The sequence below is a fragment of the Dysidea avara genome, chromosome 1 (assembly GCF_963678975.1).
Source record: "Dysidea avara chromosome 1, odDysAvar1.4, whole genome shotgun sequence".
Lineage (NCBI taxonomy): Eukaryota > Metazoa > Porifera > Demospongiae > Dictyoceratida > Dysideidae > Dysidea > Dysidea avara.
Genome location: NC_089272.1, coordinates 17,410,856 through 17,430,566, shown reverse-complemented (window position 1 = coordinate 17,430,566; position 19,711 = coordinate 17,410,856). Strand labels below are relative to the sequence as shown.

Genomic DNA, 19,711 nt, shown 5'->3' with positions numbered 1-19,711 from the left:
AAACAGCCAAGCTGTAAAAAAAGGGTGTGGCCCTCAGAAAGGCTATGGTGAAAAAAGATGTGAAATCCAAGATGGCGGCCAAGAAATGGCTGTGATGGTAGGCTAATGGTAAAAATTTTAATAACAACAATTCTGGTGAATTTGGTGCCGCTTGGTCTTGGCACAAAATTCACCTGAATTTTGTCGTTATTAAAATTTTTACTATTAACCTATCATCACAGCCATTTCTTGGCCGCCACCTTGGATTTCACATCTTTTTTCACCATAACCTTTCTGAGGGCCGCACTCTTTTTTTACAGCTTGGCTGTTTTGGATTAGATATAGTATTACAGACCTTAGGATTAATTTAACAATTTCCCCATAAATTTATACTTTGTTTGTTGGGATATCTGATAGCTTTTATACTCTTTTATGTAGGGCTATTACAACCACCAGAAAAGCATTTTACAACATACTTGGCAAAAATTCTATTACTAGTTTGTATCACCATGCCAAGAATGTGTTAGCTGGAGAAGAATGTGACAGTTGTACTTTTTTAATATGGTTACGAATGTTGTTTATGGTGTGAAATACATTCTAATGATCGATATCAATACTTGCACTTGTGATGAAGCCAAAATTTCTCTGATTTAAACTGGACCTGTTGCCACATGGTGTTATCACTTATGGTCTTAGCTTGTTTACTCATGCATGGTATATAGAAATAGCCAGGTTAGTTTCCAAAAGGAGTAGAAACAAAGATCATTCCGAAGAGGAGTGGCTTTGTTCTTATTGCATTGATACAGTTGATATTGCGTAAGTTATAAAACTAGTTTCAACTGCATTTCACATTTAATCACTTGCGTAATCTTGAAATTTGGTGGGTGTGTACATTATTCAAATAAAACAAATCATCAATGGCAGAATAGTTTGGAGTTATCAGTGGAGAGATATTACTGCATACAGTATTAGCACATGATCAATGACAACAGGTGCTGGCACACAGAGTGTTGAAATGAACTACAAGTAGTCTACAAATAGGAATGGATTGATTTAGCCAGAAAATGTTTTGGCATAATGGGTGGGTAAAAGCAATGAGCAAAATGCAGGCATAATAGGTGTAATTTTTGTGAAGTGGACATAAAATTGCACAAAAGATCGAGATACTCAAATATAACAGTCACTTTAAGGTAAAATTGTAGCTTTGTACTTGGAAATGGTCAATTAACACAGATTAATGTTGAGCAAAACATGGAGCATAATACTGTAGGTGAACATCAAGACACACGGTAGTGTGTCGTGCGGCCCAAGAAGCCGGCACGCCACACCGTGAGTATATTTACAGGAAGAAAGTAAACGCGATTTTCACACCTTTGTAGCTCCGTGATTCCTTATCCGATTGAAACCAAAGTTGCTACAAAAGTGTCGCCTAGGTAGGGGAGTCCACATTCCAAATTTGAAGAAAATCGCTCCATCCATTTCCGAGATACGATCGGCCAAAGTTTGGGGTTTTTTTCTTCGTTTTCTTCTTCTTCTTCTTTTCACACACTTTGCAAAATCCGACATAAAACACGAATTTGTGCTCCAATCGGGCTGAAATTTGGCACACTTAAAAGGCTCATTAAGGCGAATCTCAGTACCAAGTTTGGTAGGAATCCGATTCACCGAGGTATGACCGATTATTTGCGTAAAATAAGGTCGAAGGTCTGTCACGCCCACAGGGTAAACCGCTTGAAGGAATGAGCTGAAAATTGCTATGTAGATGGAGTAACTAACGTAGGAGTGCCTTTTTGTGGTTTGAAAGGAATCCAGTTAAAGGCCATCGAGATATGACACAAAACCCAACCTGTGTCACAATTACGCGATCGATTTTTATGAATAAAAAACTATTAGTTTTCACGCCTACTAGGCAAACCGCTTAGAGCAGTGAGCTGAAAATCGGTGTGTAGCTGGAATAATCATCATAGAAAGTCCTTGCAGTAGTACAGAAGAATCGGATTACAAACCACTGAGTTATGATTCCAAAGCTAACTACGTGTAACATATGCGAGATCGAGATACTCTAATAGAACAGTCACCCTAATAGAGCATTCAGCTAATTTATTTACTCCATTATAGAATTCTATTACATTGCAAGTTATTCTGTAGGGAGTTCAGCTGCAAACAGTTAATCTTATAGACAGTTCAGCAAGAAGCAAGTCACCCTATAGAGAGTTCAGCTACAGATATATTGCTGTAGTGATTCAGAAGAATCAGAACATTACAAGTCACACTGAAGAGAGTTCAGCTATAAACAAGTCATGCACCCTGTGGAGAGTTTGGCTACACTCTCTAGAGAGTTCAGCTACAAACAAGTCACTGTGGAGAGAGTTCAGCTACAAAGAAACTACCCTGTAGAGAGTTCATCTATACAAACAAGTTAACCTATAGAGACCAGCTGCAAACAAGTAAACCTGTAGAAATTTCAGCTACAGACAAGTCACTTTATAGTTTATACAATGCTCAGCTACAAGTAAGTCACTCTGTAGAGAATTCAGCTACATACAAGTCACTCTGTAGGGAATTTGCTACAAACAAGTCACAGTGTAGAGTTCAGTAACCAAAAAACCACCTGTAAAGAGTTCAGCTATACAAACAAGTTACTCTGTAGAGAGAACAGCTAGAAATAAGAGAGAGCTCAGTTAGAAGAAGTTGCCCTGTAGAGATCTCAGCTGCAAAGAAACCCTGTAGAGAAATCAACTACAAACAAATCACCCTGCAGAGTGTTCAGCTATAAACAAATCACCCTGTAGAAAGTTCAGGTACATACAAATCATCCTATATAGAGTTCAGCTACAAAAAAAAATCACTCTGTAGAGAGTTCAGCTACAAAGAAACCATCCTGTAGAGAGTTCAGCTACAAACAAGTTACCCTACAGTGAAATCAGTTTGAAACAAGAGATTTCAGCTACAAACAAATCAACCTGTAGAAAGTTCAGCTATGAACAGATCACCCTGTAAAGAGTTCAGCTATACAAGTCACCCTGTAGAGAGATCAGCTAGAAGAAGTCACCGTCTACAGAGATCAGCTAGAAGCAAGTCACCTTGTAGAGAGTTCAGTGACAAAGAAACAATCCTGTAGAGGGTTCAGTTACAAACCAATCACCCTGTAGAGAGTTCAGCTACAAATAAATCAACCTGTAGAGAGATCAGCTAGAAACTAGACACAATATAGGGAATTCGGTTACAAACAAATCACCCTGTAAAGAGATCAGCTACAACCAAATCACCCTGTAGAGAGATCAGCTACAAACAATCACCCTGTAGAGAGATCAGCTACAAACAAATCACCCTGTAGAGGGTTCAGCTACAAACAATCACCCTGTAGAGAGATCAGCTACAAACAAATCACCCTGTAGAGGGTTCAGCTACAAACAAATCAACCTGTAGAGAGATCAGCTATATAGACACTAGACACAATATAAGGAATTCGGTTACAAGCAAATCACCCTGTAGAGAGTTCAGCTACAAACATCACCCTGTAGAGAGGTCAGCTACAAACAAATCACCTTGCAGTGAGTTCAGGTACAAACAAATTACCCTGTAGAGAGATCGGCTACAAACAAAACACCTTGTGGAGACTTCAGCTACAAACAAATCAACCTGTAGAAATTTCAGTTACAAACAAATCACCCACTGTAGAGAGAGCAGCTACAACTTAAATCACCCTGTAGTGAGATCAGCTACAAACAAATCACCCTGTAGAGAGTTCAGCTACCAAAAAAAATCACCCTGTAGAGAGATCAGCTAGAAACACATCACCCTGTAGAGAGTTCAGCTACAAACAAATCATCTTGTAGAGAGTTGAGCTACAAACAAATTACCCTGTAGAGAAATCAGCTACAAACAAATCACCTTGTAGAGAGTTCACTTACAAACAAATCTACCTGTAGAGATATCAGTTACAAACAAATCACCCCCTGTAGAGAGATCAGATCACCCTGCAGAGAGTTCAGCTACAAACAAATCACCCTGTAGAAAGTTCAGGTATAAAAAAATTACCCTATAGATAGTTTTGATACAAACAAATCACCCTGTAGAGTGTTCAGCAAGATAACAGTCACCCTGCAGAGACCTCAGGTTACCTTATGGAGAGGTCAGCTTGAAGAAGTCACCTTGTAGAGAGTTCAGCAACAAAGAACCCACTCTGTAGAGAGTTCAACTAGAAACTAGTTACCCTATACAGAGATCAGCTATATGTAGAAACAAGTCATCCTGTAGAGAATTCAGCTACAAACAAATCACCCTGTAGAGATTTCAGCTACAAACAGATCATCATCCTGTAGATAGTTCAGCTATAGATACAAGTCACCCTGTAGTAGGAGAAGTCACCTTGTAGAGAGATCAGCTTGAAACAAGTCACCTTGTAGAGACCAGCTACAAAGAAACCATCCTGTAGAGAGTTCAGCTACAAACACATCACCCAGAGAGTTCAGCTATGAACAGATCACCCTGTAGAGAGTTCAGCTATACACGTCACCCTGTAGAGAGATCAGCTAGAAGCAAGTCACCTTGTAGAGAGTTCAGCTACAAAGAAACCATCCTGTGGAGAGTTCAGCTACAAACAAATCATCCTGCATAGAGTTCAGCTGCAAATAAATTACCCTGTAGAGAGTTCAGCTACAAACAAATCACCCTGTAGAGTGTTCAGCTAGATAAAAGTCACCCTACAGAGAGATTAGGTCACCCTATAGAGAGATCAGCTAGAAGAAGTGATCTTGTAGAGAGTTCAGCTACAAAGAACCCACTCTGTAGAGAGTTCAGCTAAAAATAAGTTACCCTATAGAGAGATTAGCTAGAAACAAGTCACCCTGTACAGATTTCAGTTACAAACAGATCATCCTGTAGATAGTTCAGCTAGATACAAGTCACCTTGTAGAGAAATCAACTAGAGGAAGTCATCTTGTAGAGAGCCAGCTAGAAACAAGTCACCTTGTAGAGAGTTCAGTGACAAAGAAACTATCCTGTAGAGAGTTCTTCTACAAACAAATCGCCCTGTAGAGAGTTCAGATGCAAACAAATCACCCTGTAGAGAGTGCAGCTACAAACAAATCAACCTATAGAGAGTTTAGCTACATTTCAAGTCCCTTAGTAGAAAGATCAGCTGCGAATAAGTTATCCAGTAGGGAATAATAGACATGTAATAAATATATTTATTGATAAAATCAAAAACAGTTGAAGTATTAAAAATCTGCTCTGTCTTTTTATTCTTCCTGTGGTAAAGAAATAGGATAGGTTAAAAAGCCCCAAAGCCAGCCTATGGCCAGCTTTAGGGTATACAAATACAAAAAGAAGTGGTATCTACAGGGGCGAATCCAGAGTTTAGAAAGAGTGGGGGGGCACCTTGCTGAAAAACAGTTGAAGACCAAAAAAAAAAAAAAAAAGGTCACAACAATAATAGCTAGTTATCCTTTACCAAATATATCACGTCTGTTACGTAAAATAAAATCCTATTTATAGCTTCATAGATAAGCTACACTGCTTCATGAACATTGTGACTGCTTTATTAGAGTAATTGACTGCTCTATTAGAGTATCTCGATCTTGTATGCAATTTCTTGAAGGGGGGGGGTCATTTTCCCCAAATGCCCCATCCTGGATCTGCCATTGATCTAATCAAAAACAGCCAAGCTGTAAAAAAGGTGCGGCCCCTAAAAAGGCCAAAGTGAAAGAAGATGTGAAATCCAAGGTGGCGGCCAAGAAATGGCTGTGATGGTAGGTTAATGGTAAAAATTTTAATAACGACAATTCAGGTGAATTTGGTGCTGCTTGGTCTTGGCACAAAATTCACCTGAATTGTCGTTATTAAATTTTTTACCAGTAACCTACCATCACAGCCATTTCTTGGCCGCCACCTTGAATTTCACATCTTTTTTAACCTTGGCCTTTTTAGGGGCCGCACCTTTTTTTATAGCTTTGCTGTTTTGGATTAGGTATAAGAATTACTGGAAGAAACATAAGTGCAAAAAAAGCAAAATAGATTTGTCTCTATCTACAAAATGGGATCACTGCTATTAAATAAGCCCAAAAAATAACTTGGGGCAACTTGATACACATGCTATTTTACAGAGATTGCTGGAAAAGTTGGTGGAACAGAATTTTTGTAGAACACTTCTATGATGAGCTATGACTTGAGTGACAAAATTAGTTGACAAATGGCTTCTTACCATGACAAAGAAAAAATATAAAGCTGTACCTGAATGAAAAGTGCATATCTAAAAAAAACTTAATTAGTGTTTGAATAATCACTAATTGAGTCAATAAACCATCACTGCTAGAGAAGTACTTACAGTTTATTGACACTATAAAGTATTCATGCTATACCAAGTCATTTTTAACTTAAAAAGCTAAAGTATATCAAACAGTACGGTAGTACTGTTTAAGTAGGTATCCTCCCAAAAATTAAAGTGCGCCGCCTAAAATGTGGCCTTCAAAAATCATCCTAGAGACATCTTACATAATGAAAATCACCTTAACGGAATCAAGACACCCGGTAGTGTGTCGTGTGGCCCAAGAAGCTGGTGCACCACACCGTGAGTATATTGACTGGAAGAAAGAAATGCAATTTTCACACATAAATAGCTCTGTGATCCCTGATCTAATTATTGAAAACAAATTTGCTACAGACGTGTCTGACAGAAAGGGGAGTCTACATACTGAATTTGAAGAAAATTGCTCCGGCTATTTCAGAGATACGTGCAGCCAAAATTTCAATTTGATTTTTCTTCTTCATTTTGCACACTTTGCAAAACCACCATAAAACAGTAATGCATGCTCAAATTGGGCTGAATTTGGCACACATAAATGGTGCATTAAAGCAGATCTCAGTACCAAGTTTGATAGGAATCTGATGAAAATTCAAAGAGTTATGACCGATTATTCACGTAAAATAAGGTCAAACTTCCATCACGTCCACAGGGTAAACCCCATTAAGGAACGAGTTGAAAATTGCTATGTAGATGGACTAACCATTGTAGGAGTGCCTTTTTGTGGTTTGAAAGGTATCAACATAAAGACCATGGAGATATGACACAAACCCTAACCCATGTCTGTGTGTCACAATTATGAAGATCGAGTTTTATGAATAAATAATAAACTATTGGTTTTTATGCCTACTTAACAGGCAAACCGCTTAGAGCAATGATCTTAAAATTGGTATGTAGCTTGAATAATCATATTTGAAAGTCCGTGCAGTAGTACAGAAGAACTGACACGAAACATTCTGAACTGACATGAAATATTTCGAACTGACATGAAACATTCAAACTGACACGAAACATTGTCAAGTTGGTCATTTGATTGCTGATAAACTCAGCAGTTTTGTTGACCAGTCTGTCTCCAACCTGCTCTACTTCAAACAAGAGTTTGGTGGTAGGTCATTCAAATGTCTAAGTTTAGCAACATCATTGGTGGAAGAATGTTTGCATATGGCAAAGTGTGCATTATAAGGTATTTTTGTGATAACTGATTTAGTGAAGCCATCACATCCCCAAAAACTTGGATAGTCTTTTGCCAACTGCTCAAGTCTTCCCAGATAGCATTTTATAGCATAGTTGGTACACTACTGTTTTTTACATCTCTACTATATAGTACTGTTTTCTGAACTGTGTGAAGCACTGAACTGTCACCATCCCCAATCACCTCAGTGCAGTGGAGACGATGCATTGACTCCAATCCAGCTGCAATGATATCTGCTTCCATGGAAGTGGATGACCCACTCCATTTTTTGAAGCATTTGTGCTGAGGAGTAAATTATTTTTTCTTTGTGATGGAACAAGTAGCACAATACTTGTTGTGGACTCCTATATAAAGAAGTTTTGTTGTTCAGCACCAAATATAGCACCAACCCCTAAGTTTGCATTGTAGGAATGGCCATGTGATCTCTTGGACTACCCCCCGTCAACAATAACACTAATGGCAGGTATTTCATGATGTTGTGTTTCATTTTGTATGGTTATTTGCTTTTCTTCTTTTCCAGCCTTCAATATTAACTCAGCGAGGTAGTCCTCAAAGGCCAATCCTAAGCACCTTTCAGTGTCGATAAACATTGGTTTTGACAGTGAGGGTACATCCATTATACTTATGGATTCTTCCAGGCTGCTACATCCACCACCAGTAGACATCTGGCCCATCACAGCCACTACATTTGTTTGGTATGTTGTCCTTTTTGTACCATCCTCCCTTGTTAAATCTATTTTGTCACATGATCTTATTTTAAATTCCTCACTGCATTTAGCTAATAGAGTGCAACCAAGGACACCACATTTTACTTTACCTGTTAATTCAACCACCTGCACTATGACAGGTAATGGTGTGAAGAGCATCAAGTCACTATGACAGGTAATGGTGTGAAGAGCATCAAGTAATTTCTCAAGGCTAATAACTCTACTGCCTTTCAGGTGTGATGTGGTACAAGGACTCGCACTTGAAATACTGACGTTAAGATCAGTGGAGGTGTTCTGATCTATGGCAGAGGTGCTGCTGTCAATCTGTGAAGAATCTGCACTTTCATTAGTACTCATGTTTTCTGTAATATGTTAATGAATGTGTTAATACAATATACGTAAATTACCTTCACCAGATGTGCAAATTGGATTGATTGCTTGTGGTGAAGCTTGTAGCAATGCAGCTGGAATATTCCATTGAGTGTTTATAGCATTTCTTCTATTAACTTGATTGAGTTAGGTGTATGAGCTCAAAGTTCCACCATAGCCGGATTATAGAGGCACGTAAGTTCAACGTATATAACAACTAGTTTAACGCACAGCACATATAAGCTGGTTGCTATGAATGAAAAATCACGGTTAATAAACTAGTTACTGGACGCTCAAACAGGTTATACAGGTGGGTGCTTAGTAATGTGTGATACGTTTGAACTGGTTGCCAGGAACTCAATTGATGTTGCTAGGATGGCATTATTAAAAAAACCGTACTTGGTCATTAAGAGTCGCAGAAACAAACCCGTCGTTTTATTTAACGTTCGGATATCGCTTCACCCAATACCGGTTAGTGTTCTGTTCTATACCTTGTAGGCTGAACTCTCTACAAGGTGATCCTTCTAGCTGATCTGTGAATTAATTATTTATGATGTCACATTTGTATTATTATTATTACTTAGTTATATAATTATTATGCAATAAATTATGTAATGTAGTTAAGAGTTTGTATAACTTCCACTCAGATGAGCTGCCTGATAGCCGCTTGACCACCACTTTAAGCAAGGAATAACCTTAAATTTACCCTAACCAATTACCCTACCCAACACGTCATCTACTTCCTGATTCAATTTATAAATGTGACTAATGAATTCAATTGTTGTCAGCATTGAAATAATGTTGTCTATATATTGTATAAAAATTTGTTAATAGTGTATGGAATGCCATGTGCTGCTGTGAGTGAGACATTGTTGAAAGCTTTAAAAATAAAGGTTGCTCAGTGTAAAGAGCCAAACCTGAGATTTTGTTTACCGTTACTTGGGTAGTGCCCTTGTCATTCATGTTCATCACCAGTGATGGATGAAGCAAAATGCCTTAGGTCAAGGCACTAAAGTAGCAAAAACTTGCACATTGTCTAAAGCAAAACTGTTGGCACACTATCATCTAAAGTAAAAGAATTAGATAAACAATGTACCAGCAATGGAAAAGACTGGGCAAAGTGACAGCAGAGAATACGTAGAAGATAACCTATTGGTACAATATATATAGCTAAACTTAAGAAGGTGAAGAGCCCGACAACACAGCAAAGAACATGGAGTGGGCTTAATGCAACTTCGAGTCTTGGTGAACAGCCAGAAATAAAAACATCTTGATCCCTGAAGAGAAGTGCCCAGTAACATACTTATCTCTGCTGACCAGAAAAGCATGTGCAATTGCTTAAGCAAGTTTGTAGTGAAAATACAGAAAATTAATAGTAATTCCTGTAGTTTATATCTCTTGCTATGTGGATTGCAAAATTCAGGAAATGTAATCAACTTATTTTAAGATTGAATTTAAGCTCTTAAAGAACTGTTGTGACTCACTATTTAAGAGAGGTACATGCTAAGGGGATACAAAAAAGAATGAGACCCATCTCTATCTGTCAAAGATGAGTACCTACTCATTATTACTGAGTTATCCACATAGGAGACAAAAGTTCATCAACAATCCTCTCAGCCACTGAGGTGAATAATTCTTGGTTGATTTAGGCACTCAGCATTAGAAACTTGTTTACTGTTTATGTATGGATTTCTTGGAATGTATGAAGTTACAATCTACATATATGGTAAACGTAGCCACAAACAGTGATCTATCATGCACTTATATACCACAGTTTGTCATAATATATCAGTCTTATGGCACAGCACGGTATTTTGATCTTCACTATATATCATATAGCACGGTAGTACAGTAGACTGTGAACAACTGTATGGGATTTTCCATCTAAAAATCACCCTAAAATCAGCCTCAATTTCTCAGCTTGGCAACATTGGTTAAGTACAGCCAAGCCTAAAGATGACTTCAGACCAACCCCAAATCTTTCCAAAAGGTTTCTATGGAATTTACAAAATTCTATTTAACAGAATTTTATGCTGACTGACTGACTGACTGACTGTGACTGACTGACTAATTAACTAACTAACTAACTAACTAACTAACTAACTCACTAACTCACTAACTAACTAATGTTTCCAGCCAAACACAACTCGATAATGGATATGGATATGGGCTAGATTTCTTCACTGTTCCAGTTCTTTTCGCTGCACCATTAATTTTATGCCACAACACATGTGGGATGTGCCTTTCCTGGTTATGATGAAAGTCTGCTTTCTGTGCTTTGCCATTCTTTTATCTTCAGTAATGGTTGTCTTCTTCTTTATGCATATGCCAGTAAGCCATACCAAGACGTTGATATTATGTATCAACACTTTCCTTGTAGGAACATATTTAGATGCCACAAAACTATTTGAGGTACTTAAAGGACTGTAGTAGCATTCCTGGTAGTCAGGTAGTAGTTAAGCTGCTCTTATAAAATGATACACTCCTTAAATGAGATTAGAGATCAAGATGAAAAAGGTAGCAAAACAGTGGAATAACTAAAAGTGGTGAAACAAAGAAGGTTGCCTTTTCCAGCAAATATAGTAGTGTACATTAAATCCCCAAACTTAAGTCTATAACCATAAGAATTAAATGTCCACTAGTATATCTGCAAGTATAGGTAACCTTCCTTGTTTCACCAGTTTTAGTTGTACTCTTGTTTCACTACTTTTTCTTTGATCAACTTAAAATTCCCTGATTTTCCTTCTACTTGTTTGTTTACTGTTTTAAATAATTAATAACATAATTATGCAAATGACCCACACATACCACATTAAAAGAAAGAGTGGTACTAAAAATTCCATAAAGTAATTTTGTGTCAAAACACACACCCCAAAAATCAATTACATAGTGGAAATGGAGGTGGCTGTTATGCTTTGTTTTCAGCTACTATATGCTTCACCCTTACAAACAAGAATAGTAGGAAAAGCATCTCAGCAATCTATCCAAATATGTGCAATAACCAAAACAGCCGTAGAGAAGACACATTGCGCTATTGCAAAACAACACCTTGCCATTTTCAGAATGCACCACAACACCTCTAATAATCAGTGCTGAAGCCATTCTCCTCAACAATCTAGCTCTATAGAAAACAAGGCATTGTACCAGCTCCCTAGCTTAATCTATTATGTAGCTGAGTAACAATATTCTAGAACAGCTGTCACAGCCACACATGTATTTTGCGCTAACAAAATAGGGTACATGAACAAGTGCAATCAAGGATTAATTTTAAAATGAAGTAGGGTTTAAGCAATGAAAAGTAGCGAAACAAAAAATAATGATAGGTATGAGGAAAAATCCCTATTTGGCATTGCAACAATGTGAGAAAATCCCTACTTTAGCATTGAAAGGATAGTAAATTTAGGGATTTAACACATTGCTAGTAGGGATTTTCCTCCATAGTTACCATCATCGCTTACTTTTTATCACTGGAATCCTACTTCATTATTAAATTAATAATTTTTATTGTATGTTGTTTTGGCCTCTAGCCTTACAAATTTGGTAAGGCAGGCAGGCAGGCAGGCAGGCAGGCAGGCAGGCAGGCAGGCAGGCAGGCAGGCAGGCAGGCAGGCAGGCAGGCAGGCAGGCAGGCAGGCAGGCAGGCAGGCAGGCAGGCAGGCAGGCAGGCAGGCAGGCAGGCAGGCAGGCAGGCAGGCAGGCAGGCAGGCAGGCAGGCAGGCAGGCAGGCAGGCAGGCAGGCAGGCAGGCAGGCAGGCAGACTAAAATTTGAGTTTTCGCAATTTTTAAAATTAAACACTTGGCTGCCTATATTTTCTTGTTTGGTCACTCTAATGGAGTAAGACAATTTCATAAAGGTACTTTTCATCTCATATGATGGTTTCTATATGCAGCCTTTTTAGCGATGCCTGTCACTTTGGGGTGGAACCCTACCACACAGTACTACTGTACTGTATTTATAATAGAATCCAATACTTGTGTTTTGCTACATTTTGAGCAGTAAGAGATGTTTTATGTGCTGTAAAATGATCTTAGCATCAAACAAAAATTCATCCCGAAACAATTTCAGCAAACTATTTTTTGTCATAGATTATCATAATGATTTAGTTGTGTTGTGATATGAAGCAGTATTTACATCTTGTATGCTGTCTTACACTATGAAACATACCTCAAAAATAGTAAAGTTTAGCAGCAAGTAGTCATCTTCTGAAAATTTAGTGTTGCTGGAGTTATTACTACTAAGTTGAACCATGAGTACAGGAGATGATAGGCTGAATTCTCCAACCCTGTGTATTATGTATGTAGATATACTAGACAGATACAGTGCCACTCACCCATCAAAATCATCAGGGAGGTAAAAAGGATCTGCCAGGTATGTGTTTATCACTAACACAGGATCTTCTTCTGATACTGTAGCATATATATATATATGTATATCAAGACACACGGTAGTGTGTCGTGCGGCCCAAGAAGCCGGCGCGCAACACCCGTGAGTATATTGACAGGAAGGAAGAAAACGCAATTTTCGCACCTCCGTAGCTCTGTGCTGCCTTGATGAAACAAGACGATTTTTGCTGTGGACATTCCCTCCACCTACAGGACTCCACATTCCAAATTTGAGCGAAATCGCTTCGCGTGTTCCCGAGATATGCGACTTCACAAATTGGCTTAGTTTCTTGGTTTTTTTTTCTCTTCTTCTTCTTATTTTTCTTCCTCTTTTCGCACACTTACAAAAACTGCTATAAAACGCGAACGCCATATCCGATCGCCTTGAAAATTGGCACACAGAAGGGGGATATAAAGGCGCATCTCTGTACCAACTTTGGTTGGAATACGATACACAGGCAAAGAGTTATGAGCGATTATTCACGAAAAATAACACCAATATGTTGTCACGCCTACAGGGTAAACCGCGTATGGGAAGAAGCTGAAAATCGGTGGGTGAATAGGTTAACTATTGAACCTCAAACCTTTTGTGGTTTGAAAGAAATCGAGCTAAAAACCAGGAAGATACAACGAAAAAACCAACAGTGTGTAACAATTACGCAATCGAGATTAGCTAATAAAAAACTATTACTTGCCATGCCTACCAGATAAACCGCTTGGGGTAATGCTTTGAAAATCGCTGTATAGATGGAGTAATCATCTTAGAAAGGCTCTTCAATGGTGTAGAAGAATCAGACTTAAAGCCACGGAGTTATAACACGAAATCCAACTTGGTGCAGCAAGTGCGAGATCGAGATACTCTAATAGAGCAGTCATCCTAATAGAGCAGTCACCCTGAAGAGAATTCAAGAGATCAGCTAGAAACAGGTAACCTGTATAGAGATCAGCTACAAACAATTCACCCTGTAGAGTGATCAGCTACAAACAATTCACCCTGTAGAGAGATCAGCTAGAAGAAGTTACCTTGTAGGGAGTTCATGCAACTATGGAAAGAGATAGTTCAACTAGAAGAAATCACCTTGTAGAGTTCAGCTGCAAAGAAACTACCATGTAGAGAGTTCAACTACAAACAAATCGCCCTGTAGAGAGATCAATAGAAGAAGCTACCTTGTTATTATTGTTTATTATTATTATTATTATTATTAATACTTTACAGAACTGTACAGATCAATAAACAAAATTAAACAATATTTAAGAGCTTATAACAATTAAATTACAGAACTAAAGGTCTACCAGTGTCTTGCACTGGTAGCCATAATTAATTACTTACAAATTACAATAAGCTATATAACTACAAATAATAATTACAAGGGGTAGTATAAAGAGTACAAGTTAAAGAATAAAATAATTTGTAGGAGCTGGAATGTTTAAACATTTGAAACAGGGCAACGGAAATAAAAAGTACATAGGTTATTACTGTCAAAATTGTTAACAAAATGATTCCTTGTAGATAGTTCAGCTACAAAGAAACCATCATGTAGAGAAATCAGCTACAAAAAAATCACCTGTAGAGAGTTCAATTACAAACAAATCTCCCTGTAGAGAGATCAGCTAGAAGAAATTATCTTGTAGAGAGTTCATCTTCAAACAAATCACCCTGTAGAAAGATCAGCTAGAAGGAGTCACCTAGTTCAGTTACAAAGAAACCATCATGTAGAGAGTTCAGCTGCAAACAAATCTCCCTGTAGAGAGATCAGCTACAAACAAATCACCCTGTAGAAGATCAGCTAGAAGCAGTCACCTTGTAGAGAGTTCAGCTACAAAGAACCATCATGTAGAGAGTTCAGCTGCAAAGAAATCACCTGTAGAGAGTTCAGCTACAAACAAATCTCCCTGTAGAGAGATCAGCTAGAAGAAGTTTCCTTGTAGAGAGTTCAGCTACAAACAAATCACCCTCTTGAAAGATCAGCTAGAAGAAGTCACCTTGTAGAGAGTTCAGTTACAAAGGAACCACCACGTAGAGAGTTCAGTTACAAACTAGTGACCTTGTAGAGACATCAGTTACCTTGTAGAGAGTTCAGCTACAAAGAAACCATCATGTAGAGAGTTCAGCTGCAAACAAATCACCTGTAGTGAGTTCAGTTACAAACAAATCACCCTGTAGAAAGATCAGCTAGAAGAAGTCACCTTGTAGAGAGTTCAACTACAAAGAACCATCATGTAGAGAGATCAGCAGCAAACAAATCACCTGTAGAGAGTTCAGCTACAAACAAATCTCCCTGTAGAGAGACCAGCTAGAAGAAGTTTCCTTGTAGATAGTTCAGCTACAAACAAATCACCCTGTAGAAAGATCAGCTAGAAGAAGTTACCTTGTAGAGAGTTCAGCTACAAAGAAACCATCATGTAGAGAGTTCAGCTGCAAACAAATCACCTGTAGAGAGTTCAGCTACAAACAAATCTCCCTGTAGAGAGATCAGCTAGAAGAAATTACCTTGTGGAGAGTTCAGTTACAAAGAAACCATCATGTAGAGAGTTCAGCTACAAACAAATCTCCCTGTAGAGAGATCAGCTACAAACAAATCACCCTGTAGAAAGATCAGCTAGAAGAAGTCACCTTGTAGAGAGTTCAGCTACAAAGAACCATCATGTAGAGAGTTCAGCTGCAAAGAAATCACCTGTAGAGAGTTCAGCTACAAACAAATCTCCCTGTAGAGAGATCAGCTAGAAGAAGTTTCCTTGTAGATAGTTCAGCTACAAACAAATCACCCTGTAGAAAGATCAGCTAGAAGAAGTTACCTTGTGGAGAGGTCAGCTACAAAGAAACCATCATGTAGAGAGTTCAGCTGCAAACAAATCACCTGTAGAGAGTTCAGCTACAAACAAATCTCCCTGTAGACAGATCAGCTAGAAGAAATTACCTTGTAGAGAGTTCAGTTACAAAGAAACCATCATGTAGAGAGTTCAGCTGCAAACAAATCTCCCTGTAGAGAGATCAGCTACAAACAAATCACCCTGTAGAAAGATCAGCTAGAAGAAGTCACATTGTAGAGAGTTCAGCTAAAAAGAACCATCATGTAGAGAGTTCAGCTGCAAAGAAATCACCTGTAGAGAGTTCAGCTACAAATAAATCTCCCTGTAGAGAGATCAGCTAGAAGAAGTCACCTTGTAGAGAGTTCAGCTACAAAGAAACCACCATATAGAGAGTTCAGCTGCAAACAAATCACCCTGTAGAAAAATCAGCTACAAACAAATCACCCTGTAGAAAAATCAGCTAGAAGAAGTTACCTTGTAGAGAGTTCAGCTACAAAGAAACCATCATGAAGAAAGTTCAGCTGCAAACAAATCTCCCTGTAGAGAGTTCAGTTAGAAGAAGTTACCTTGTAGAGAGTTCTGCTACAAAGAACCATCATGTAGAGAGTTCAGCTGCAAAGAAATCACCTGTAGAGAGTTCAGCTACAAATAAATCTCCCTGTAGAGAGATCAGCTAGAAGAAGTTTCCTTGTAGAGAGTTCAGCTACAAACAAATCATCCTCTTGAAAGATCAGCTAGAAGAAGTCACCTTGTAGAGAGTTCAGTTACAAAGGAACCACTACGTAAAGAGTTCAGCTACAAACTAGTGACCTTGTAGAGACATCAGTTACCTTGTAGAGAGTTCAGCTACAAAGAACCATCATGTAGAGAGTTCAGCTGCAAAGAAATCACCTGTAGAGAGTTCAGCTACAAATAAATCTCCCTGTAGAGAGATCAGCTAGAAGAAGTTTCCTTGTATAGAGTTCAGCTCAAACAAATCACCCTGTAGAAAGATCGGCTAGAAGAAGTAACCTTGTAGAGAGTTCAGCTACAAAGAAAGCATCATGTAGAGAGTTCAGCTGCAAAGAAATCACCTGTAGAGAGTTCAGCTACAAACAAATCTCCCTGTAGAGAGATCAGCCAGAATAAGTCTCCTTGTAGAGAGTTCAGCTACAAACAAATCACCCTTTAGAAAGTTTAGCTAGAAGAAGTTACCTTGTGGAGAGTTCAGCTATAAAGAAACCATCATGTAGAGAGTTCAGCTGCAAACAAATTACCTGTAGAGAGTTCAGCTACAAACAAATCTCCCTGTAGAGAGATAAGCTAGAAGAAATTACCTTGTAGAGAGTTCAGTTACAAAGAAACCACCATGTAGAGAGTTCAGCTGCAAAGAAATCACCCTGTAGAAAATTCAGCCACAAACAAATTGCCCTGTAGAAAGATCAGTTATAAGAAGTTACCTTGTAGAGAGTTCAGATACAAAGAAACCATTCTGTAAAGAACTCAGCTGCAAACAAATCTCCTGCACAGAATTCAGCTACAAACAAATCACCCTGTAGAGAGATCAGCTAAAAGAAGTTACCTTGTAGATAGTTCAGCTACAAATAAATCACCCTGTAGATAGATCAGCTAGAAGAAGTTACCTTGTAGATTGTTCAGCTACAAACATTCACCCTGCAGAGAGAGCAGCAAGAAGAAGTCACCTTGTAGAGTGTTCAGTTACAAAGAAACCACCATGGAGAGTTCTATGATAAATATATGTATTATATATATAATTTGTACATTTACTGATAAAATCAGAAATATTTAAAGTACATCTGCTTCACATTTTCTTCTTCTTGTAGTAAAGAAAAAAAGACAGGTTAAAAAAGTCCCAAAGCTGGCCATAGGCCGGCTTTGTGGTATACAAATACAAAAAGAATTGAAATCTAATCCAAAACAGCCAAGCTGTAAAAAAAGTGTGCGGCCCTCAAAAAGGCTATGGTGAAAAAAGATGTGAAATCCAAGGTGGCGGCCAAGAAATGGCTGTGATGGTAGGTTAATGGTAAAAATTTTAATAACGGCAATTTAGGTGAATTTTTTTGCCAAGACTAAGTGGCACAAAAATTCACTTGAATTGTCGTTATTAAAATTTTTACCATTAACCTACCATCACAGCCATTTCTTGGCCGCCACCTTGGATTTCACATCTTTTTTCACCATAGCCTTTTTGAGGGCCGCACACTTTTTTTACAGCTTGGCTGTTTTGGATTAGATATATATATACACAACACCCATGATTATTGAAAGTTATACATATATATATTTTTTAATTACTTATTGCTGCAGTAGGAACTTTGGAAGAAGCCAAAACACTCTCTAGATCACTTCCTTCCATTGGAAAAGTGATGCCAGTGCCATTGTTAATGTCTGCTTGAGACAGCAGCTGAGCATTCATAACTGTGGTATAAGAGCATTTCACAAGGGCAACAAGAACTATTGCACTAACCAATGTTATTTCCAACTATAGTAATGTCAGCTGATTCATTGTTACTTAATTTAAGAGTGCTTCCCAACAGTGATGATTGCCTTGTGATAAGCTGAAGAACTTGTGCTCCTGTACTGTTATTTGGTTTATCATCATCCTGTATAGAATTCTGCATAATTCAAGTTTAACTAGCAGTAGAAGATTAATGTAAGAATCAAAAAGGCTAATGTTAGAATTCTTGCATGAATGAATGTGCTAATGCTGTCAGGTAGAGAATTTAAAGAATTATGTAAAAGTAAATTTACAATATTCCTTCCATTATTTAGTATGGTATTCACAAGTAGTAGGGATCGTAAAGATTTGTCTTATGTCACAATAATATATGGTCAAACCAGCCATAGGATACTGCCAAATTCATTTTCCTTTCAGCCAACCAAGAATACTTATTAAGTTTTTTGAGCTTCTATCTTTCATTGTAACATTCAAGATAGATTTATTGACTGATATTATTGTACCAACTAGCTGGAATTCAAACAAAATTAATGCAATTTTAAGAGCTTGATGTCACACAGTAAACTTGCTTGGGCTTGGCATATACTTTTAGCAGCAACAAGCATTATAGTTCTTATTTTGGCATGTCCTATTCCTTTTTCCTCTAGAACAAAGGTCATGGTTAGGTGGCCAATTGCTTCAATTTTGTTATCATATAAAAACCTACACTGCATAGTCAATATACACCATTAAAGTAACTGAAAACTAGTAGCTAAGTAAAAGAAATCCAATATGCATTAAGTAATAGTACATTGGGTAAATAGAACTGTCCCGTCTGGCACCATCATTCTTTTCATGTGGCATATAGGTAGGAATTCAAACATTATGTCAAATAATTTCTGGAATAATTGGTGGCAAAAAAGAATCAGGAATAGTTAAATTTGACAATTTTCTGGAATAGACAATTAAAATTCACATTTTTTTTTCTTGAAGAATTTCATGAAGGCACATTCTAAAACACTGCTAGCATAAAATTGGCACAAGAAGATCAAGATATACTCTAATAGAGAGTCATGTACCCTAATAAAAAGTCACTCAATGTTTTGTGACTGCTTTACTGGGTATATCTCAAATTTGTATGCTTGCTAGTACAGTGGAACCTCAGTTATTCGAATCCCTTGGGACCAGGATGGTCCATAAATCTGAAAAATCCATATCTCTAAAACTGTGCATAATTACATTTCGGAATGCTCGGATCACATATCAACGTGTTTGGCCTAGTTTCTTGTACTTCAGCAAGTTTTTGTAGGATCCAAAAAAGGAAAAAGGAAGTGACGTCACTCCCACTGCCATATAAGTACTGCCACGTGTTCACACTAATCGGCCTTTTTTTTTGCTCAGCAAACGAAAGTAGGATTCGTATTCAATCATGTCTTCAAGCGATTCTTCTCGACGCCGCCACCGCAAGAAGCACCGTCACCATCGTCGACACAGTCGAAATCCTCCCTAGGAGTCATCGCAGCTGTCAT

At 38.0% G+C, this 19,711-nt stretch overlaps 1 protein-coding gene across 1 annotated transcript in view; it reads right to left on the bottom strand.

The window, feature by feature from the left end:
- LOC136263545 (adhesion G protein-coupled receptor L3-like) overlaps nt 1-19,711 on the bottom strand; it is a 75,251-nt gene that overhangs the window by 38,157 nt on the left and 17,383 nt on the right. The window contains exons 8-11 of the mRNA XM_066058179.1: nt 18,213-18,348; nt 18,041-18,163; nt 12,883-12,958; nt 12,717-12,834 (exon numbers count right to left, since the gene is read on the bottom strand). Coding sequence (XP_065914251.1) covers nt 12,717-12,834; nt 12,883-12,958; nt 18,041-18,163; nt 18,213-18,348 — 453 coding nt within the window. The remainder of the gene's footprint in view (nt 1-12,716; nt 12,835-12,882; nt 12,959-18,040; nt 18,164-18,212; nt 18,349-19,711) is intronic.